Here is a 25,809-nt window from a genome sequence, read left to right as displayed (position 1 = left end):
TTGTAGACATATATGATTCACTGGGAAGCAAGGCTTTGGTGGGTTTCGGTTCCATTTAATCTAGAAATAATATGATTAATATCATTCACTCATCAAGCTTGTGGCACGGAGAATATGCACTGAGGAACAACGTATGTTATACAATCTATAGGCCACTGAATAATTGGATATTTTTATTCCTTGTAGTGACCCGAACATTGAGGTGGTGATATATTGTGAGTGACAAAGTTTGGTGAGTAGATATTTGGTCAAATAGTGGCAGTTGATTTATGGACTTTGTCAATACATGGACTTGGTTTTCCCTTCTCTCTTGATACAATTGTATTGATCAGATGACACTGGTCCTGATGACACCAGACGAATTATATAATACGGACTGAAACGTAAACACCACATCCCCTGTTATGTCATTGAAATAAGTGAAGAGAGATTGCATACTGATAGGAAATTCTGGAAAGTTGACATAAGTATCTAACAACCAGGGATGTTATATATACATACATTACTTTGTATTTCTTATGATTTGTCAATACTCTCTTTTATCTTTCTGGTTACCATTATGTTTACCATCACTAGTGTGTTTACCATTATTTATTTGTTTATTTATTGAAAATTTAATAAAGATGATTTGAACACAAAAAGACTTTTAAAGAACCCCCACTGGAGGTCGAGGAGTCCTAGAGGCAGAAAACCTGAGGATATAAGTCAAAGATCTCCTACATTTAAGGTCGTAAAAGTAATTGGTTAAGAGAATTTGACATCTCTTTACTACACTTTGACATCTGCCTTACCAAGGGTCAAAATATGGTTGGTTCTTCGAAGTTCCTAAACAAAAAAACACTGTTGTTTCAACATCTACTATTAAAAAAATTGCTTTATCAATAAGAGGATTATTTTAGGTTGAGAAAATGTTCTTGGCTGTATGAGGGGGTCAAGCCCTCTCGCACGGCAGTTGAATTACGCTTTAAATGTACCTTGATGTTTCTCCGCAGCAGATTTGTTATAAATGTGAAGGTAAGGATTGATCCAAGAAATACAGACCTCGGGAGACATAAAAGGGTGAACTTTAATTTGCTATGTGCCCTCTGTGGAATGCTATTAGGCATGATAGGTTTTTCCCAAAGCTCTCTTAGAAACCAACATACACCAAGGGCATACTCGGACTACAGCCTATCCTGATGCTAAATACATACTGGCAGCAAAACCGGCTGTTATGGGCATTGAGGGCATTTCAACTTCTGGTCAGCTACTGGAACCATGCGCTAATCTTGACCTACGTCCATTACAGATTTAGATCAGAAAAACTGAGACATGTCACAATGAGCAGAATTTAAATGAGGAGTTGACCCCAGGCATTTTATTTTAAAAAAACCAATAAAAACCATAAAACAATCCGGTTAAAAACATTCTTGATTAAGCCGTTTAAAAGAATGTAACAATATGAAAACAGTATACAAGAAAGGAAAGGAAATGTTGCGGTAACCACCAGGCTACAATGTTCTTCATTAGAGAGACAGTGGTGTGGAGGGAACAGCGGATTTATCACAATTCAAAGGCAGTGCAGTTGGATTATAACGCAAATAAACACGTTTTTTCCTAAATTTGCAACCCCCTCCCTCACCCCCTTCCAATCAAGCATCACTGTCCATCGACCGCCATAGTCAGTGCAGATTACATCGCAGGAGAACGTGTTTTACTTCGCGGCAGCCTCCCCGGCTCCTCCCATGAGCCAGATTTCCTTCAGTCCTTCTAGGTGAAGATGCCAAACCAGGAATGCCATCCGCCTTTATTCTCCAGAAGCCTGCATTTGCTTGCAAAAAGCCTCGAACTGCTGCTGTTCCAGCTCAGTCATGACTCGGTTGAGAGCATAGATCTACAGAGGGGCGACAAAGGAAGCGCCGGTTATGAAGGGTATGCATAGATGGTGTCATTCAGATGCATATTAATGTTTGTGCTGCATATACTGGTGAAGAACGAGACCTAAAACACAAAGAGATAGTGTCTTCTAACCATGATTTTTACGGGAACTCTAATACTTTATGCCCATACCCTCTCTCCTTGCTGCAGAACCATAAACTGCGGCTCAAGCTTTTTGAAATGAAAGAAGAGCCAACATTGACCATTGGAATGACTGGATGGCCAGCTCCCTGCTCTCCCGTGCATACCATGTGTGCTCTCAAGTTGAAGGGTTTGGAAAATAACAGAAAAAAATAGTGAACCAAAGAAGAATCTCATCTATGTGAAAACGTCAAAAGAACAAGCAGCAAACTTAGATTGCAAGTCTTAGAGCTTACCTGGTGAAAAACATAGGCAAGAACAAAGAGGATAGTCTAATCATAAGATCTTTAAAAAACCATTCAAAGCATATAAGCTCTGCAAGACTCCTTTGTTTTGAGGGCCTTTCCGTATATCTAAATGTGCAGACTATACTCCCCTACGCCCAAGGTTCATCACATTTAAGGAGAGTGGCCACATCTGACTAGTACCTAGAAATGGTGCCCACTGTAATGTGTGACATATACGTGTATCCACTTTCGCTCAACAGATTTCAAGTCATTAGTACGACCTCAAGCTTCCGAGTGTCGGACAACAAAAATCCTGCTAGTTGAATGCAAGCTGAGAAGCGAAGACTGCAGACTATCAACTTAGGGAGTAAAGGTACTAGAACATTGCATCTCCTTATTAACTTCAGATATAATAGGGCTGTAGGCTAGAGGGTAGGTGTGCTTTAAAATTTACATAAGTATTAGCACAGCCGGCTACAAATCATATCCACAGCGTATTTCAAATGTTATTAATTTTTACAATCACTGTAATGGATGAATCTGGTAAGCACAGATGATCAAGGTAACCCTACTCCTTCTTGAAGAATGGCGAGGACCAAGCAGAAATCTGTTGAAACGGAAAGCACTTCACTAGCCCTCTAATGTCTCTAATGTCAACCCTTGGTGAATGTTCTTGCACATTTGATAATGGCCCACCCATGATTATTTGTTTCTATTATTTTTAAAATGGCTCTTATAGATTAGAATGAGGGCCTTATATTCTGGGTTGTACCCAAAGGCTCTCTAAACACAGGAGTACGTTGTGTAGGTGTCAGTTGTTACCACTACACACAAGTACCGAATTTAAATGGTTGTAATCATGTTTATGTTATTTATTCAAATGAAAACCATTTCATAAATAAAACTGGTGTTGATTTCAAAACACCTTTATCTAGACACCTTCAAAAACGAGGTATGTATAAACCAAAAAACGTTCTATGTCTCTATCTCATGTTCCATGAATTATGTGTCTATTGACAGACCGAGGGAAGGAAGCAATGGACTACTCCCATAACACCTAGATATTCACAGGTCTCACAAAGTAATTAAGAGTTATTCTGACATCACAACATGCAGATTTCCATACCACAAAAGGGTTGAATGATGCTAGGAACTACATACACTGGTAAAACGTGAATGATGGAGAGATCAGGTCAATTGGATTGGCAACAATTCTGACAAACAAATACAAGACAAAGACCTCAGTGCTTTATAAAATCAGATGTATGCTTGGCTCATACTAATGGGCACCTAGTAGAAACATTCTAGGTCTAAACCTGGTTAATAATGCTGGGTTTAGCGTAGGCTGCAGCTGGTCTGGCTTTGGATTTTATTAATGGTATGTCTGAAGGGAGAGTATTGGTGTTTGAGAGATGTTAGCAGAACCTTTCTGGACCTAGCACTGCTTTATGTGATCAAACTGCCGGCAGACAAATCAACATAAGGGTGCCAAGGTTCACAGCACATGAAACCAGGGTAGTCCGAGCTGGTGTTGGTCAGAGGAAGATGATAAGAACATTTAGACTGTCAGGAGTCTTAAGGAGGACACTTCCATCGGGATGAAAACCGGCTGGGTTAGCACTTGTTTGAAATACTATCTAGGGCACCTCACGCTTGGTGTCCTGACACTCAAATTCTAGTCAGACCAGACTGTGCCAATCCATTGGAGTTAAAAGTTGCCACAGATGAGATGACCAGCAGAAATTGTACATTTTCGGTGACTTGCCTGGATCCTTCTTGGACATACAACTCTAATTGCTCTCCTGCGACCGACTGGTGACTGACTGCGGTCACTGAGTGCATTCTGGCAGGGTTCTGCTACTACAGTACCATTATTTAGTGCCAGGTAGATGGCTAGAAATTCCCCTCTAAGGCCTTGGACGACACGTTTTTTTTTTTTAACCTTAGTGAGAGCTGCATCCAAGTATGTCCAGTATCCCCTTAAGAGAGGAAAACCTCACTGTCCTCGCAGACCTGCATCATGCCTCAGGCCCTGTGGGAGGGATCCAGGGACGAAACAGTGAGGACCCACAGGCTCACTGATCAACCATGGTCGTACAAAGATGGACCCCCACAGAGTCTAAGCGAAACAGTGACACAGGACGTAAGCCTGAACTATGCAAATGGGAGCCAAAGGTCCCTCGTGAGAAGCAAAGCAGTAAATTCTCACAGAAACAAATCTAGTTTTCAAACATAGAAACTACAGAACAAGTTATGAAACCTAGGACTTCGATTATACCAGGTGACATAAAAGACAATCTTAAGCGCACTACAAGGACCTATGTGTAGAAGAAATAAGTTAGCCCTCTGGCGTGCCAGAGTAGAGTGACCAGCTTCAAAGGTATTGAAACTGCCAATTCACTTCAAAATCGCATGATTGAAATTTTTTAAGAAAGCATAACGAAAAAAGAACAAAATAAAATGTATATATATATATATATTTTTTTTAAATAAAACCATGCAAATGGTTAAAACTAATGGTGCTCCAAGAGGATTTTCAGATAGGGCATAAAAGGTTTGTGGTAACATGTAAAGCTATTATGTAAGAAAGAATCCCCTTTATAGTTTCTACCATTTCTAGAAATATATTATTCCAAAGACCCTGGAGCCTTGGACCCCATCGTGAAAATACTCCACTGTAGCCCCAAAAGAGAGCACCACATTGCCAAAAGCATAACCGGTGACTAGAATACAGTTAATTATTTTGTCTGTTGCATGCTTCCCCAGATTTAGGACATACACCTGCTTAATGGACTATGCAATGGTGAATAATTATTAACGAGTACTTTATATGGAAAGATTATGGAGGTAACAGCTCAAAAAACAGATTACAGGAAATTAAATTTAACAAAGTTATTTTTCCGGACTTCAGTCTTCATGGTATATTTTAAGTATTTTTAACTGTCTATTATGTACTCCATAACGTCTCATCATCCTGCTTTAACACCCTACGCATGCTCCGAAAGATCTTCCGGTGGATCCCGACTGAAACCAGGAAAACGGTCACCCAGGCCCTCGTCACCAGCCGCCTGGACTACGGGAACGCCCTCTACGCGGGAACCACAGCCAAACTACAGAAAAGACTCCGGCGCATACAAAACGCCTCCGTACGACTCGTCCTGGACATCCCCCGCCACAGCCACATCTCCGCCCACCTGAGAGACCTGCACTGGTCAGCAAGAGGATCACGTTCAGGCTCCTCACCCACGCACACAAAGCCCTCCACAACACGGGCCCCACATACCTCAACAACCGCCTCATGTTCTACACTCCCACCCGCCAGCTATGCTCCGCCAGCCTCGCCCTCGCCACTGTCCCACGGATCCGCAGAACCACCACCGGGGGAAGATCCTTCTCCTTCGCCAAGACATGGAACTCCCTCCCCGCACATCTCCGGCTGACACAGGACCATCTCTCCTTCAGGAAGCAACTCAAGACCTGGCTCTTCAAGCAGTAGCGGCACCCCCTCCCCCTCCCCCAGCGCCTTGAGACCCTAGCGGGTGAGTAGCGTGCTTTACAAATTTGATGATTGATTGATTGATGTATTGTTTTCACAGTGTGGAGAAAAGAAATGTACTCCACTGTGGGGTTGGGTCATCACAACTTCAAGTAGCCCTGTTTTTGGCCAGAGTTTTTTTCAATGGGTAATGGGGAAGCAGGCAAGAGGTAGTTCGAAGGAGAGACATCAGGGCCCTTACTACACATAGGGTGCACTTTTCCTGGTTGTGCCATGGTACAGCTATAAATAGGTGAACCATCACCAAACAGTGAAAGTTCACCCTATTACAGAGAATGCGCTACCCTCAGGGAAGCCGCGAACTAGTGCTGCCCGGGGGGCAGCACAGTCAAGTGAAATATGGAGCAGCCGCTTCAAAGCTGCTTGTGTTTCACTGTGCAGGCAGCAGCCCACCTGCACAATGATGAGGGGTTAGAAATCCGTTCGCAGGCAGGTGCAGTGAGTGACTGCACCCACCTGCAAGGGGATGTCTGAGGGGTTCCCCCTCTATAGAGCTGCCAACAGGGAGCACACTGACAGTGCACCATCTTTTTGTGACGCACTTTTAAATGTAGCTGCGGACAGCTTCTTTGCCTTTGCACCCGTGTCCATAATACAGCACAGGCATAGAGACAAATGAGTGAGTGCCCTTTTGAGATAGCCTTTGTTGCACATGTGGTGCCAGCGCTATCAGTATTATAGATGGGGCTGCACAAGCGTCTGCGGCCCCTTCTGTAATACAAAAGTGCACTGAAGGCACACAAAGCAGGAGCATATGCCCATTGCGCCCCCGGGCACATTCTGCGATATGGCCCCTGGTGAGAATGGAACGAGAGAATTTTTCAGCGATGGAAGATGGCCCTTTTTATTGAAGACACTGTGAATAATTTACAATGACGTGAAATGAATATGTCAATATACACAGCGATACCAATTAGGAACCTTTCAGCTCGCCCCTGTAAGACCTTCCTTTGAAATCCGAAATAGAATCCTTTAGGTTTGGTATGGGCTGCAAGCCTTTTGTCTATATCAATGATTGTTTGGTCATGGTTTTTGCAAAACTGTATTGTTGGGGTTGCTGCAGGAGGGCCCTCATTAGTAAATAAAAAATAATAATAAAAGGTAACGCACAGATTGATCAGTCCCTGGCACTCAAGGAAACTACATTGTTTGTTGGTGGTCTCCTTGTCAAAGGGAAGACTGCAGAAACTCATAGTTAAGTTAGCCAATGGCTGAAGCCCAATTAAGAGTGTTGGCTGGAAGCCCCTATAAGCAAGCATATTATACATATATTTTTTAGTATAATCAAAAGGTCATGGCACCACCGGTGGACATGTCATTTTTTTCTTCACGTATGCGTTTATGCATAATCACGAATTAACATACATGCAAAATAATGTGAATGTTTTAAAAAAAAAAATTATTTACCAATCCAAAATGGATCAATAAATAAACTTACCAAAAAAAAAGTAGCACAAAAGCTTTTTTATTTGCATGCAACAAATTTTAAAAATGTAATTCAAAATATAAAAATGGGTAGGTGGGGTACAACGGAGGAGTGAGTGGAGTTAAGCAACGGGGAGTGGAAAAGCATCACATGAGTAAAAGCAACAGGGGGATGGTGGAAGTAGCAAACAAGTGACAAAGCAACGCGAGTATGGAAGAGGGAAAAAGGTACACAGGCGAGAGGGAGAAAGAGGAACACGGCGCACAGCAAGCACACACATAAGAGGTAACACAGAGTGCCCAGAAAGGAGGGAAGCACAGGAGGAAGACAACTGGAAACCACATGCACTTTTGTGAAGCACTTAAGCAACAAACCAAAAAATTAGTTTGATAAAAGTGAACAGTGAAAGGACACAAGTAAAGAGGGTATGATCCAGGGCAAGTACAAACCCAAGATGGACAGAGCAAGCTATCGAATAAGAAGCAAGCAAATATGATTGACAATAAAGATATCCAATGCTTAGCAATTAGCTAGTTATAAACTCATATTTTCTAGATAAGCGAACCATAGATATTTTACTACCAGACCGCAGCTTGACATAAAAAAAAACAGATGTGTACTTCATAGTTTCCTGAGTCACATTCCAGTTTCTGTTTAGCTGGACTCGCTCCCTCAGAGGTGGCATTATGTAATGCCAAGCAACAGATCATTATGTGAACTAGCTGTGTGATGCCAGTGTATCATTGAGCTATAGTTTGTGTGACATTTATTTATCACAACCAATAATGTTGATCCTAAATAACTAAACTGTTTAATGATCGAGTTAGCCGGGAGTTGTTTCTTTGCATACCCAACCATTTTAAATCTCACATGCAGAACACCATTTCTCTTACATGAGACAGTGATTCATTGTTGACTATCTAATATATAGAGGTTGAAGAGAAGGGAAATGAACAGGGAGAGCAGAGCCGATTCCAGGGTCAGCCTGGGCTCCAAGAGCACAAGTATGAGTAGAGCCGGCAAAATATTTGGCAAGGGAATTGTGCAACAAACATCTTATAAAACACAGAATAAATACATGTTTCACATTTCAAAAAGGTTTTCCTTGTAACATGGGAGCGTTTCACTTTAATACGCGAGTTTATATTGCTGACCGGAGAGTAATTTCCTCGAAATTATAATTTCTTAGGGAGAACTTATAAACATTCATACCACCACCCACCCATCTGACCTCACAAAGATGTCAGTAGCCAACCAAGAGTCACGTCGGATGCCAGCTGCCTCCTATATGCGACTCACGTACAAGAAAGGATTTTATAAAGATATTCTCAAATGCAGTAGTCCGATGTGCTGTCAAATGCAGTGATGAAGGAAATGGAGACACAGTAAAATAAACTAATTGCCACCGATCACATAGTTTGTTCAACGGAGGCAAAGAAGCAGGGACTGATGACAGACAGGTTTCCTGGATTCAGTCATTAGACTTTCATGAAAGTGCTTGCACTGTGAAAGCTATCCGCGTGGGCGGAGTCGGAGCCTCTGCAGCAAGACAGCAGGGGAAATGGGTTGGGAAGGCAACTTTGAACAATGAAGTAAGAGCATGGGCGGCAGGGCAGGCAGAAGCCATTAGAAGGCGCGGCTCATTTTGAGTTCTAGGTACCGGGAGGCTCTCGAGCTACAGCCAGGCATTTGGCTCGAGCCTTCAGTGACTCGCCCACCTGCACTAATAAAACAATGCATGAAAACCGATTAAGACGTGAATACAAACAGCACGGTCTGCATTCCCACACACTGGTGGGACACACTATTCTATCTGGCAATATATAAACGTATTCTTTGTCTTGGACATATTGCTTCCCTAAGGTTCTCACAGAGAGCAGAGCGGGAACATAGTTATGGGAAAGAGTGAGTGACGCAAAGGAAGAGCACAGACTGAACGGGACAGGGTGAATAGGGAGGTCACACCATAGGTTTAAGGAGGCGAATGAGAGAGGAGTAGACTGGTCTGTCGATGAACGTTTTAGAATGAATAAAAAAAGGATTTGAGAAGGTATGCTGGGGTCTAAAAACAAAGAATTTGCTGTGTTTCTACAGCAAACAAGCTGCTGCCCGAGTCAGATGTGTGAGCTGCAACCACTTTTGGAATGTGGGGTGTGCCAGCACAATGACTCAAGGCCGCTCGTGGAGCCAGGCAGAGGTCTGGAAGCCTTCATAGGAGCTTGCCAGGCACGTGATACTTACAGGCAGTTATAAAAATAACATCACAGAGCATCAGCTTTCAATCAACTGACTGCCTTTCTTCAGGGTTCTCCAACCTTCTCGAAAAGGACAGTAGGCAGTGCTTACTTTGTAAAATAATAAGTGCCAGGGCTCTGACCAGGGTGGCACTGCAGCTTGCAGCACCCTTCACCCCTGTCATCGCTGAGGAAACAGCTACTAACGATCTCTCTCGCCTGTAAGTGCGACAGTTCAGATTATTCCAGGTCCCCAAAACTAAAGGAATGGTTTGTGGGGGGGGGGGGCAGGTATTTCCAATTTCTAATGTGTATTGTATTCATAAACACTTGTTGTTACACTTATCTCTAAATTAGATGAGCAGCGCCAAACGACCGTCATAAGTGCAGTGTTGACAATTAAGTGCTGGTACTGAGCTCTGGAAACCAATTAAGTGGGGGTGCAGAGCACCAGAACCCACCGGCTCAAATTAAGCACTGACAGTAGGTGTGAAGAAAACAGTACAAGACCAATCCAAATTCTCCACCCTGCTTACTATAGAGAAATTCAGAGGAGAAATGAGCCTTAGATTTTTTTAAATTACAGCCACAGTTGCCACATTCCGGAATAACAACAAACCTCCTGTGCCTTTTATAAGCAAGCCAACTGACAATTTGAATGCACCTACGGAACCAGAGTGACTTTAGAGGCAGTGATTGTTAAATGGTCCAAAATCCCTCATTTTACTAACAAGTCAAAAAGCAGGAGACGCGGGCGTGCACAAGTGGAAATCAGCACAGCATTCAATTCAACCAACCTATGTCTAATCTTACAATATGGATTTTCAACTAGGATAGCGCGATTCAAAATGTACTTCAACAAATTCCAGACTAGTTGTCGACTAAAAGGATAGAGTATGAACTTATTCAAAGTCCATTGTATTTATTCTATATCTCTCTAATATACTCTCTTTTTTTGGTAGAATATGGGAATTTATAGAACACTTACTACCACTGATGAGGCACTGTTATGCTAAGCGAAAGGCAGCACGTTTGTGATAAGTCAACCTTAAGGGTCGTAGTGAGAAATCCTGTTTTCATACCATGCACAATATGCCATAAAGGATGCTGTTTTGTGCTTAAGACACTGACAGATGTCTGTTTGAGTTGAATAAGTTACCTTTGCACTAGCAGGTCTCTATGCCAAGTACTGCACAGAGTTTGCCATCCATAAAACAAATGAAAGATGTTCACAAAAGCATGGAGCCTCAATTTCAGTTACAGAGATAGCTACAAGTTCACTTATACTTTCAGCCACTCACTTATAAGCAGTGGATTGCGGGGGCGTATGTTAGAGTTAGCTCAGGTAACTATAACTGCTAAATTTCACTGGTTTCGTACGATTAAACTGTGAGCCTCAATATAGAGTCACTGTAACCTTTGTTTTTTCAATATATAGTCAGTGAAAAAACAAACAAAGGTTACAGGGACGTTATAGTTAGGCTGACATTTCCCTCGTACAAATCCAAAGAAATTCAGGAGTTCTAGTTATCTGAGCTAAACTATAACACGTGCCTCCGCAATGCACTGCTTATGACCCCACATATTACATCACTCATAACATGGGATGTGACATCACTGATGACATCCGTGATATCTCAAATTACATCACTGATGACATCATCCAGTGACTCAGTGTTTTTAAAAACGTTTATGAGTGTTAAATATATATACCAAGGTGTATAGGTGAATGTCTGGGGGTAGAAGTGCCTGAATTGATGATTCAGTGGGTGCGTGGCTAACTGTATAAGTGAGTGATTAGGTGTCTGCATCTGTCTGTAAGTTGGTGTCTAAGTGGTTGTATGGGTCTGTGAGTGGGTATGTGACTTTCTGTATAGGTGAGTGATTGCTTGTCTGAATCCTTCTATGGGTGTCTTAGGGTCTGTGTGGGTGGGTGGTTGGGGTGTGTGACTACCTGCATGGATGAGTGAGTGAGTGAGTCAGTGGCTCTACGGGTTAGTGGGTGTGTGTGTGTGTGTGTGTGTGTGTGTGTGTGTGTGCGTGTGAAGGGCTGTATGGGTGTGTGTGTGTGTATGGCTGTGTTGGTGAATGCATGTGTCAGTGGTATATGGGCGAGTAACCGGATATGTGAAAGGCAGTATAGGTGAGTGATGGGGTATGTGAGTGACTGTATGGGTGAGTGAGTGAATGCGACAGTGGCTGTATGGGCGAGTTTGTGCTTGTGCCAGTGACTATATAGGCGAGTGAGTACGTGTTAGTATCTGTATAAGAGTGAGAGTATGTGTAACTGTATGGGCGAGTAAGTGGATGTGTGATTGACCGTATGGGTGAGTGAGTAGGTGTGTGAGTAACTATGGGTGAATAACCCTTTGTGCTTGTGCCAGTGACTATATAGGCGAGTGAGTACGTGTTAGTATCTGTATAAGAGTGAGAGTATGTGTAACTGTATGGGCGAGTAAGTGGATGTGTGATTGACCGTATGGGTGAGTGAGTAGGTGTGTGAGTAACTATGGGTGAATAACCCTTTGTGAGTGATTGTATGGGTTTATGAGTGGATATGTCAGTAGCTGTATTAGTGAGTTAGTGGGTGGGTGTATGACTGCCTGTATGGGTGATTGAGTGGATGTGTGTGTTGATCTATGAATCAGTGAGTAGCTGTGTAAGTAATGGTATGGGTGTGCGAATGGGTTTGGGAATGGTAGTGTGGAAGTTTGAGTGGGTGTATGAAAGGTTATATGGAGGTGTGAGTGGTTGCGTCAGATTCTGTGGATAACATCATCAGTGATATCATTTGAGAGGTCATCAGTGATGTCACTGACCAGGTCATAAGTAATGTAATATGTAAGAGGTCATAAGCTGTGCATTGCGAAGGGCGTGAGTTATAGTTAGCTCAACTAACTATAACTGCTGAATTTCTCTGGTTTTGTATGAGTGAAATGTCAGCCTAACTATAACGTCCCTGGAACCTTTGTTGTTTTCAGTGAATTTCTAAGGGTTCAAAAATTCTAGTTCATAACTATAACGTCCTTTTATTTTTTTTCTATAATTTGATATTGAACATTACAAATGCATGGTGCACCACTTATTGTTGTACTTGTCATCTATTTATGTAAAAAGTACATTAATCATCTTATTTCAAGATATTTTGGGTTTCCGCGATGACGTCACAATTGCCGAGGACACACAGCAAATACCGTGAGTGGGTGCGTGAATCTCTGAGTGTATCAGTGAGTGACTGGGTGCATAAGTCTCTGAGCTGGGCTGTAAGTGGGTGTGTGAGTGACTGTGTGGGTATATGAGTATCTGAGTGGATCTGTGAGTGGGTGTATGAGTGTCTAAATGGGTCTGTGAGAGAGCATAGGTCCGAGTGGGTGAGGTAATGGGCGCATGCATGAGTGTCTGAGTGGGTCTGTGACTGGGGAAGGAGAGTGTCTGGGTGGGTCTGTGAGTGGATGTGTGAGTCTTTGAGTGGGTGAGTGAGTGAATGGCTGAGTGCATACATCTCTAAGAGGGTCTGTGACTTAGTGTGTGAGGGACGGTATCGGTGTCTGAGTGGATACATGAGTGGGTGTATGAGTGTCTTAATGGGTCTGTGAGTACATACATGAGTGTTCGAGTGGGTCTGTAAGTGGGTCTGTACATGTACACGTCACTCTGAGTGAGTCTGTAAGTGGGTGAATGAGTACCTGAATGGATATGAGTGGTGCATGAGTATCTATCTGAGTGGGTAAGTGGCTAGATGTATAAGTGTGTGAGTGGGTATGTGAATGGGTGTGAAAGTATCTGAGTGAGTTTGTGATAGTGTACATGAGTCTGTGACAGTGACCAGCGAATGTGTACAATATATATATTGTTTTCTACATTTTCACTAATACTTGCAAAGACGTCACAATAGCCACGATGTCTCCGCGACAGTACACGGGGGCCGCGCTGGCAGTCGCATTGCAAATATCGCACGCAAAATCAATTTTGGACACATAGCTTGTGTCACTAACACCCCCATTTCTCAAACATGGGAGCAGAGTATCTCCAACCTGATCCATTATCTTAGCTTTCACAGAAATTTTCAGCCCCGGGAACTGTTCCAGATCGATAAAATGGCAGCCGCAACTTTCTTTTCAGGTTGTGCCCAGCCAATCACAGAATTCCCGTGGGGTGCTTTCGTGGTTTACCTCGAAGACATTGCAATTTCACATCGAAACTGCCACGAAATTTCCACGACCACAGATATCACTATTTTGTTCAGACTTTATTTCACAAAAACTACTGAACGGATGTGCACAAAATATCAAAAAGAATAATCTGTGTAACAACATCTACCTTTCAATCGAATTTGGTGAAATTCCGCCCAGCGATTCGGGCTGTAGGTTCGACTGCGCGTTCCTGTGGGAACATTACAAACGCAACATTATTTCATGCCCCAATTTCCCGGGCCCCACTACACGGATCACCCCCAAACCTTCCATGACACACAGAACCCAATTTGATACTTTTTTGGGAAAATTTCATGAAGATTGGTCAAACGACGCCAAAGTTATAGGCAAGTCCAAAAATGCTTTTTCTATAGAAACTAGGTCCTAACTATAACTATCTACTGATGGCTGCCAGTAGGATATAGATACACACCTACATACATACATACATACATACATACACACACACACACACACACACACACATACATATATATATATATATATACACACTCACATACATACACATACATACACACACATAGATATATACACACATACACATACAGAGACATACACACATACATAGATATATACACAAATATATACATCGATATATATACACAAATACATACATAGATATATACACACATACATATATACATAGACACAAACATACATACATACATACACACATATGCCCTCTGTCCTGTCCGATTCTCCATGGCTCAGCATTCCGGGTCCTGCAAAGGCAGATGCTTGGAACTGGTGGAGGCCGAGCCCCCTTTCTGCCTCTGCGACAACCTGTGCAAGACCTACAACAGCTGCTGCTCCGACTTTGATGAGCACTGCTTAAAAACCGGTATGTTTACTTTATTTATTTAATGTTGAAAATTTTGTGAACATCTTTTATCCTTATAGCTCTCTGCAGAGGGATGTCCCGGTTGTTAAAGGCCCTGAAAATAACAAGGTAGAGGGCCTCTGCAACCGGTATAGCCAGAGGCAGTAGGGCTGTAAGGCTATGAGAAAGGGACGCCCATTGAGAGGAGAATGTTTGGATTTAAAAGGGAAAAACACAAATACAAACATCAAAATGTTGGAGCAGAAGGCTTATACCAGCCATTATTAGCCCGAGCCACCATATTGTCTTCAGTGGATCTCTCAGCAGTCCATTTTTCTAATATAGCCTTAGCTCCGGCTGCTGAGGGCTATGCCGCTTGTTAAAGGTCCTGAACCAGGCCTTTAACGAGGGAGAGGGCCTTTGACAACCAGTTTAGCTTTAGGCAGAAGGGCAGATCTACCCACTAAGGCTGGAATGTTCTAAATTAAAAAGACTGAAAGATGAAGACAAACATTGGAAGGTTGGAGCTCCGGGCTTACACCAGCCATTCTAAACCAAGAGCTTCTCCATTGCCTTCAATCAAGCTCTCAATATTCTGTTGTTCTAATTGCTAGTATAATTGCTTTTTAAGTTGAAATGGGAGTGTGTTCTTTAAATATGAGCTATCAACGTTAACATAATGTGCTGTACCTTGTGGCTGTTTCTGTCATGGGTCCAGAGTTTTTTGATTCAAGACGTTTTACACAGTGAGCATCACAAATCGGTACGTTCAGTGATTTTCACTGTTTTACAATAGAACAACCTGCAGTTGTGAGGGATGGTACATGTGTTAGTTGCCTTGTACTAGAGAAGACCATGTTCTTAAGAAATGTATGGTCTAGGTCGTGTTTTTGTGGTAATACATGTGAAAAATGTTCTGCAAAAATAATTGAAAACAGGAAGAACATACTTGAAAACACTTAGGATCTTACTACTTCATGTGCCTTGTGATGGACTACTTTGACATCTGATTTGAGTGGTAACTTCCGTTTATGAACAGATAAAAAATGTGCTGGATGCCATTTTTGCTAATACTGAACTAGTTACCTTTCAAACTATAACTTCAGTCACATGGTCAGACCACCACTTGCTTGCTTTCCAACATAAACCTAAAACTAGCCTACATCCATCCACCTATCGGCCTTGGATCAAACTCAATTTGGGACACTTAGAAACACAACTAACATCAAGTACAAATCTGGAAACAATAACTTCGGTTCAAAATCTATGAGTGGCTACAGGAAGCTTTTGACATCCTGACACCCCTCAAAACCACACAACAGCACAAAAGAAAACAAGCATTTGCAATACAATAGGTCTCGCATTTGTTGGAGTTGGAGCTATTGACATTGTAAATGGCAATGTTTTTTAGTTATGTTTTGTAAGCGCAGTGATAATTTAAAGAAAAAAGTGCATACTATAAGCTTCTATAGCAACTATACAGTTAAGCTAAGGCTATGTTAACTTAAAGGGGTGTAAATGGATGAATAAAAATACGAAAAAAGTATGTTAAAATGCAAGATGGAATGTATAGATGGTGAGCATGCAGCACTCCCACCTCCAGCACCTTGGGGGCCAGGGTAGGCGCAGCACACCCACCTCCAGCGCCTTGGGTCCAGGGTAGGTGCAGCACCCCCGCCTCCAGCGCCTTGGGTGCCAGGGTAGGCGCTGCCAAGCAGTGATGGACGGATTGGGGCGTGCTGGGGGAGGGCCGGTGTCCCTGGGGAGGGAGAGGCTGGGGTGGGGAGAAATGAGGGGGGGAGGCTGGGTGAGGATGTGGGGCAGACTGGGGATGGGCCAGGGGTGGGCCCCTGTCCCTGGGGCGGGGGAGGCTGCAGGAAGAGGGAGTGTGAGGGAGTGAGGGAGGAGGCTGCCTGAGTATTTGGGAGGAGAGCGCATTCCTCGCCTGGACCCAGGAAGAGCCGGGGTCCTGCCGAGGCAGAGACACACACAATGCAGCAGGCTGGCACACACACACACACACACACCACCCCTTTCACACATGCTGACTCATGCTTACACACACCCGGACACTCACACGCAACTTGCACTCACACACTAACCGGGCTTTGACACAATGATGCGCACCTTGTACTACGCGATGATGACACCTGTCTTGGTAATGCCAGCTCTGACGTCTATGTCCATAAACATCAGCATCTACCGTTGGGGGTCTGATTTTCGCAGGCACCGCTGCGCCACCTACAACGTACATCATACACAGTGAACATGCACAGAGATGAGATATGTTGTTTCTCACACACGGATGCTGTGCTTTGAACAGGCCCTACATCCCACACTTCTGGCACAAAAGTCGGCATGAGCACAACCACTGACAGTGTAGGTGTGCACGCTCTCCAGTTAGCATGTAGAGTGTGCTGGTGCTCTGGATGACACAGACCAGACACTACAACATTGCTGGAACTTACACCTGCTTGGCACTGCTCCTGCGTGCGCCCTCAAATGAAGATCTAGGCCTCTGAATGAGTTTTGTAGTAGTCATACACTGAAGAACAGTGCTGACACCGTTGGCACCATGTCTTCAGCTAGTGGCCACATGCTATGTTCCGTTCAGTAATGCCTAGTGCTTTCCTGCCCTCTGCGGTATATGCCACACACCTGTCGCTGCTGAGACCAACGTTGGCTCTGTGCCTTCTGAACAGACAAGTGTTATCTCCCTCCTAATAACTCTGTTGTTGTGTGTGTGCCCCGTCTGATGCCAGCCATGTGCCACATGAAAGTGATTTTAAGGGAACACAGATAAAAGCATCTGGCACATTTAGCGGGTGCGGGAAAGGCATCATCAAAGCTGCCCTTGCGTATCGCCCCTCTGGGTGTGCACCTGTAGAACAGCCCCCTGCATCCGTCACGCAGGGTGACCCTGGGGATGGTGTGGGCGACACGACAAACATTTATACTGTCTGTCAACTATTCCTGATGGAAAGGTGCACATCGGATATAATCCGATGTTACTAGTAGTAGTATTAGCTGTAGCAGTAGTGGTAATAGCAGTGTTAGTAAGTAGTAGGTGTAGAACTAGTATTAATTTCGGCAGTGGTAGTAGTAACAGGTGTATAACTATAGTCGCAGGTGTAACTATAGTAGCAGTAGCATGTGTAGCACTGATATTAGTATCATTGGCAGTAGTAACAACAGTAGTAGGTTTAGTAGGTGAAGTTGACAGTAGTAGTGGGAGTAGCAGTAGCTGTCATGATAGAACCAAAGGTTGTACTAGCGATATTAGTGCAAGGGGCTGTACTCCTGGTAGTAGTGGGAGTAGAAATGAAAGCAGTAGCGGTTGCACTGGTAATGACATTAGTCGTAGCGATCTGGAATGATTGGAACAAAAGCAGTGAAAGTTATAACTGAAATCCTGATTCAAATGTCCTTTCACTATAGGTAATTTGAAGTAGTAACACAGTGATGTGCTCTCCTCCTGCTCGGTAAAGAAACATTGTGGCATTCATCCCCAGATGAGAATATTGTTACGACTCAAATTAAGCAGCCCCAAATCTCGTGATGTTTCGGGGTTCCCACAATGACAATGCTCGTATACTACAGCAAAGCACTGCCTGTTACTGAAGTGCTAAGTGTGTAGTTCTGGACACACCCTCTGCCATCATTTGAGCACTTAGAAGCTGGCTAGCATCAACATAAAGTGCTACACTAACTGGACCTTTGCATTCTGGGGCACATACCGATACCTACTGCCTCTCCCGTGGTACTAAAATGTGCCTGGCTACGTCACGGCAGACATTCAGCGCGTGATTCTTCTTATGAGCAGTGGCAAAGGGTATGACTTAAGGCCACGCTTTGCGGCCCTTACACACAGGTGAATGTCCATTAAGTCCTGCATACTCTGAGCACTATGTGGTCATGTTTTTTGTGGTCTAAATCCTTGTATGCATTAGGGCAGACCACAGACGAGTGCTGCACGTGCACAGTCTCTCGTGCAGTGAAGAAACACTTAACGTTGAAGTAAGTAGGAGCTGTTGTTGCGCTTTAGGAAGATGGCGGCCTGCGTGCCCCCAGTAATGAGGGCTGACGGCGCCCTGCCAACTTGAGACAATGGAGTGAGCGCTGTGAATGAGCACTCGCGTGAGTTGGAGAGTGCCGGGGAACACAGCCCGCCAGCCTGAGGTCTAATGCTCAGGAAAACATAAACCCATTATGTTCTCAGACATGTAAAAGCGAGAGGAAGCGAGGCAAAGTCCAGGGGTTGAGCGGTGAGGGGGACATTATCAGCAACACAACATCCTGTGCTTAATCTGGCACGCAATCTCGCCCTCCCCTAAACTGAAAGCAAGAGGGGCGGTGCCCAGCTGCTCTCCAGGGAGGGGAACTGGTTTGACATCGGTGGGGCTGTGACCTGACACAAGGGGACAGCCATGCCTGGCAGGGGCAGGGGCCGCGAATTACCTGGCACGAGAATGCGCGGGAGGGCTTTGAGGTGAATGCACGAAGAAGGGGCAGATGTGTCTCCCGGGCTCGAGGATGAGAAAGGGAGGAGACCCAAGTTAGCAGTGGAACACTTGTCTGGTTGGCACGTGACGTAATGGGGCTAGTTGGTACCGGTGACGGGCTTGTGGCATCGGCGAGGGGGCAGTGCTGCCCAGTAAATATGAGGGGTTGATTTCACTCGCAGTGGCAGGCCTCAGGGAGCCTTCCGATTGGGAGGTCCCTGCATTCCTGGAACTGCTGTCAGTGGCTCCCAGGGGGGAAGGGGCGCACATACATGGCTGTAACTCAATTAAGAGTTAAGTCAGCGGAGAAGCTGCTGGTGCAGATACTTCCAGAGTCGGGAGGGCTGAGAAGGCCCAGCTGGAAGGGAGAGCACAGGGAGGGGCCAGAAACGTGCAGACGAAAGCATCAAGTCCAAAACCACGGGAGGAGCCGAAAATAAAGGGGAGAAGGGGGTGAATTCGGAGGGTGTATGGTGCAACAAGGGTTAAAGGCGATACAGATGGAGGGAAGGGGTGAAAATCGTGAAGGGCCGCAAACGGAGGGAAACAACTAGTAACAAGATAACAAGCAATGCGCGCTCTGTGCTGGGGGAGGGCAATTAGCCTGTGAGAACTTGCGGCGGAGATCAAAGGAAGGGTGGGAGGGACATTGGCGAGCGAGGGGTGTGCAGCCTAGTGAGCTGCAGTGGCAGCAGAGAGGACCTCGGCGCGCGCACGAAATGCACGTGGTTGTGCTTACATGCACTGTGTTCGATCCGCAGTTTGGGTAGACTTTTTAGGTCGCCTACTATAATCTCGCCAACAAGCATTGCTAAAGCAATGCTTTAGGCTCGACCTAAAAACGCCTTGGGGAATCTAGGCTCTTCCCCACATAAGACCCGTAAGCAAACAGAAATTTAGAGCATATTCCTCTGTATATAAGCATTTATTTTCACTATAGATTTGTACCTATCTTTGTGTATTGCTTTGTATAAACATGTAGAACAATTATGTTGTTGTAAATAAATAAATAAATAAATAAATAAATAAAAATCATCTTTGGTCTTCATGGACTTACTCCCATTATGCATATATGTACCTTCCGTGTACTTGGATCTGTGTGTCTGTTACCTTTCTCCTGAAAAAACATATCCAATGCACTACCCTATGTCTCATCCTGTACCTCGATCAATATCTTTAATATATATATATATATATATATATATATATATATATATATATATATATATATATATATATATACTTACCTCCTCTATGCATCTATATACTTTCAATGTACTTATGGATCTATATATTTATCACTTTCTTCTACTTTAGCATTTCAAATGCACTACCCTATTTCTCACCCTATACTTCTCTCAATATATCCTCTGGCCCAACCTTCTGACTCATCTCAAACTTCTTTCTACTACTCTTTCCAATGCACTACCCTATCTCTCACCCTATACATCTATCAATATATCCTCTACATCCACTCTCTCAATTATCCCATACACCATACCACTACTATGATCCCCAAAATAACCCTTTCTAGACTCTCTACCCCTCCTTCCATCATCTGACACCTCTTTTTAGTATACAGATCCCCCAAAACAAACCTTTATAAACTCCTCCCTCTGACTCTTCCCCTCAAAAACCCCTTTTTACATATCCAAAAGCCTTCTCCTACTGCTAGGACCTACAATAAAAATCTCACTCTTCTGTCCCTCCACTATCTTTTTCAATCAAAATAACAGACTAACATGTTCACATCTCAAATTCCATATTCCACTATACCAATTCACCACTAATCCTTTATGGGTTCCAGAGTAGCATGCTACTCGCCAATGAAGCGCCTCAAAACCCCATCAAGGGATTGCAAGCGCTATATAAATACAAACCTCTTTCACTGTTCTATCCTGCAACCTACCCTTCTCTATCCAAATAACAGAATAACATATCCACAATTACTTCATACTTCACTGTACTGAATTCAACACTAATCCTTTATGGGTTCTAGAGTAGCGTCCTACTCGCCAGAAAAGCGCTTCAACACCCATCAGGGGTAACAGGTGCTACATGAATGCAAACCTTTCTTCCCTTTTATCCCTCCTTCCTGGTCAACCAATCACTGTCACCATCATGCCCTAACTCAATTAGAGTCGCTCAAGGATCTACATTATCTCCATTACTATTTAACCTGTACGTCGAACCTCTCACAGAAATTCTCTGAAAATTCAAAATATCTTAGCACATGTACTCGGATGACACCCAGATATACATCAAGATCGCGTCCCTGGAAGACATCAAGATAATGTATGAGGCCTTAAAAATGTCTTTACAATGGCTAACTAACAATCATCTGAAGTTAAATGCACAAAAACCAGAATTCTTACTAATCTCAACACCAAAGAACCACACAGAAGTGAAGGAATGGTCCAAAATGATCAGAGCGTTAAATTGCACCCCTACCCTAGTTGACTCAGCGAAATCACTAGGAATCAAACTGGATGAGAACCTAGACATGAAAGCCCACATCAAATCAATGGCAAAATACGCCCGTTTTCATTTGAACTACATTAGAAAAGTGAAACCATTCATCTCTAAGGCGGATCTCAAACTGGCACTCCAATCACTAGTTATCTCGAGAACTGAATATGGATGTACAACTTTAGCAAGTTTACCAAAAATTTCAACAGCATCTCTAAAAGCATGCCTTAATGCAGCTGCAAAACTTCTCACCGGATCGAGGAAATTCGTCCATATATACCAAGAGAACATATGATAGAGTTTTCTCAGGAGCAGCCCAGGAATATGGAACTCACTTCCTCCAAACATTAGGAAAATTCCAAACACAGCAACCTTTAAGAGGGAAACGAAGAGCTTCCTAATGAGTAAGTTCCTGCAATAGGCAAGACAGTTCATCACTAGCATTGTGACATAGATGTTGCCAAGACAGAACATCATTCTAAGTGAAGAGAAAGTCACCGGTTTCACTGGGGATATCTCCAGTCGGCACTACTCTATTCCCGACCCAGGATTGTTGAAGGTAGAATGCACAGGTTGCATCCTAAATCTACCTCAGGTCACTGTATATGTCACTGTATTTATTTGTGTTAACCCTTTAGTTATGTTAACAATTTATAGCTGTATGCTTACCTAAGCTATATCACTGAATTCGTTATACTATACAAGACTTGTCACTAACCTACCTCTTATAATGTGAAGCGCTCTGATACCCAAGAGTCATGTTCGCGCTATAGAAAACTCTTTAAATAAAATAAATAAATAAATAACTGACTAATATCCACCACTGAAATTACTTTCATATTTCACCATACTAATTCCGCACTAATCCTTTATGGGTTTCCGGAGTAGCGTTCTTCAAAATTCTGCTATCTTTCCGAATCCAAATAACTGACTAACCTATAACTGACTAACCTATCCACCACTTAAAATGTACTTGCATGTTTCACTATACTAATTCAACACTAATCCTCTATGGGTCCAGGAGTAGCGTGCTCCTCGCCGAAATAGCACTTCAACGCCTCATCAGAGGTAGTAAGCGCTATATAAATACAATTACAATACATACACACATACATATATATATATATATATATATATATATAGATACACACATATATATATACATACACACATATATATACACTATATATACATACACACATATATATATATATACATATACATACATATACATACACATGCATACACATACAAACATGCACATATATACATACATATGCACATACATATATAAATACAAATTACCAAAAACTCCATCTGAGGTACTGGGACCAGTGAAGGTTGGCGCATACTCCGGCGGAGCAAGCCGTCAATTACCAATTCCAACAGCAATTTTCGATAACATGCGCTCTCGCTCTCAGGAAGAATTAGGCAAAACAACCAGATTAATATTCCAGGATAAATCGACACAACGCGTTCCGGCGGAAAGCCTTGTTCACGTGTAGTATACACACATATACATACATTCATGCATATACATATACATACATATATACGCATACATGCATATACATGCATATACATACATAAACATATACATACATGCATACATAAACATATACATACATACACATATATATATACATATACACACATACACATACACATACAAACATATACACATACATATACATATACACATACATACATGCATATACAGACATACACACACATACATACATACACACGTACATACATATATACACATACATGTATACACATACACATACATATGAAGAACAAGATCCCTCGCCAGCAGGAAAGGAACCAGAGGGACACACGTGGAAAGAATATCACCTTTATTGCAGCAGGAGGTATGACGCGTTTCGGCTGGGATTGCCTTTTTCAAATGCCATTACACCGGTAGCTGCCATCCACCGCTTTTTAAATGTTCCATGTTGCCGCCTAATTACGGAAGCCCAGCAGAGTTGAAAGTTCACTTGAACGCTTGAACGCAGTCCCCATCTGCGGACTGCATTACCTAGGAAGCACCATCTTTGGCTGGCAGGTAAGCCCTAAACGTCAACTCATTTCCCTATAGTAGGTGCTGGTGAACTTAAAGGGAGTGTGGGTGCAGGTAAATATGTCCCGGTATGCCGGCTGTACAAAAGATCTCTCCCGGGACCCCTTAACGTCTCACCACACAATTCCAGGTCCAAGCAAATGACGGAGACACAACTGCCGTGAGCGGGTCTCTGCGTGAAGTCACACACTGTCTCTCACAGCGGCACTGCAACGTCCTGGGGATGCGGGGGCCAAAGCTGATCTAATACCTTGAAAGAAAACTGCTGTGAAGCGGTTTGCCCTTGTAGCTACGGCCACTTGCGAGGCAGGTCCCCCTTTAGCACATGTAGGACTAGTGTGCAAACAATGAAGAACAAGATCCCTCCCCAGCAGGAAAGGAACCAGAGGGACACACGGGGAAATTAGAAGATCACCTTTATTTCAGCAGGAGGCATGACGCGTTTCGGCTGGGATTACCTTTTTCAAATGCCATTACACCGGTAGCTGCCATCCGCTGCTTTTTAAATGTTCCATGTTGCCGCCTAATTACGGAAGCCCAGCTGAGTTGAAAGTTCACATACATACATATATATATATATATATATATATACACACATACACATATATACACAAACATACATACATATATATACACACACAGACACATGCATACATACATACATACACATGCATACATACATATATACACACATGCATACAAATACATACATATATACACACACATATACACCTACATATATATATATATATACACATAGATACATACATATATACACATATACATACATATATATACAAATACATATGCATACATACATATGCATACATACATACAAATACATATGCATACATACATTTATACACATACATATATAGACATACATACACATATATACATACACATACATACATACATACATACACATATATCACCACACAAAAAGTTCACCTTTGTGAGAGGCCTGCACACATGGAAGTTTTCACCTTCTTTATTGCGGGCTGCAGAAAAGTCGTGCTCACACCTTCGGTAAAAGCGCCATACGCGTTTCGGGCAACCTTAGCCCTTAATCACTGGCAATGCAACAAAAGTCCCAGCAGGCGTGGTTAAATACCTCTTGGACCCGCCCCAGTGGGCTATCAAGCCCCAATGCCTTGTGGTAGAGGTAGTTTCATTCAGTCCGCCACAGTGGGCGCTGCCAAGATTTTGTGCATGAAAATGTCGTACCCAAGGGGATTTACTTGAGGAAAAGCCATCAACTTTGCTGCCATCTCCAAGTCCCACAATCGCGGACTTCCATGTCCTCACAGCACTCGAAACTTCAGGTGTTGCAGGCCCGCTATTATGCGTCGCGGCGTTCTCCCGACGCCGCACGCCGCAATTCAAATCACCACACAAAAAAGTTCACCATTGTGAGAACGCCTGCACACATGGTAGTTTTCACCTTCTTTATTGCGGGCCGCAGAAAAGTCGTGCTCACACCTTCGGTAAAAGCGCCATATGCATTTCAGGCAACCTTAGCCCTAGATCACTGGCAATGCAACAAAAGTCCCAGCAGCAGTGCTTAAATAACTCTTGAACCTGCCCCAGTGGGCTATCAAGCCCCAATGCCTTGTGGTAGAGGTAGTTTCATTCAGTGCGCCACAGTGGGCCCTGCCAAGATTTTGTGCATGAAAAGGTCTTACCCAAGTGGTACGCATATACACATACATACACACGTACACACACACATATATATATATATATATATGACACATACATATATATATACACACATACATACAAATACATATATACAAATACAAATACATATATACACACATATATATATATATATATACACCTACATACATACAACCATATACATATACACACATGCATGCATATATACACACATACATATATACACACATACATATATGCACATACATGCATACATACATACACATATATATTTGAAGATGAAGGATCACGAGAAAACAACAGCCACTGCAAAAATCTGGACCCCCAGGATACGAGTCACAAAAGAATAAAATATCCAAGAAAGAAGCGAGTCTGGCTCAGAGTCTCTCTGTGTCTCTCTCTCTCTCTCTCTCTCTCTATCTATTTTTTTGTTCCCGATCAATCTTTTTGGCGCTTTTGTTGTTCGACCTGATCTTGTCATTGGGAACTGTCACTATTAATTTCCAGGATCTGCATTGACGGTGGAGCAGCAACAGC

General features: G+C 43.1%; 1 protein-coding gene across 1 annotated transcript in view; it reads right to left on the bottom strand.

Annotated features, from left to right (window-relative positions):
- Positions 1 to 1,324: 1,324 nt before the first annotated feature.
- LOC144753324 (small vasohibin-binding protein-like) overlaps positions 1,325 to 25,809 on the bottom strand; it is a 76,589-nt gene continuing 52,104 nt past the window's right edge. Inside the window, exon 2 of the mRNA XM_078641060.1 lies at positions 1,325 to 1,873. Coding sequence (XP_078497186.1) covers positions 1,787 to 1,873 — 87 coding nt within the window. The 3' untranslated portion in view covers positions 1,325 to 1,786. The remainder of the gene's footprint in view (positions 1,874 to 25,809) is intronic.

Source organism: Lissotriton helveticus, chromosome 5_1, assembly GCF_964261635.1.
Source record: "Lissotriton helveticus chromosome 5_1, aLisHel1.1, whole genome shotgun sequence".
NCBI classification, from domain to species: domain Eukaryota; kingdom Metazoa; phylum Chordata; class Amphibia; order Caudata; family Salamandridae; genus Lissotriton; species Lissotriton helveticus.
Note: the sequence above shows the minus strand (reverse complement) of the source record. Positions and strands in the feature narration are given on the sequence as shown.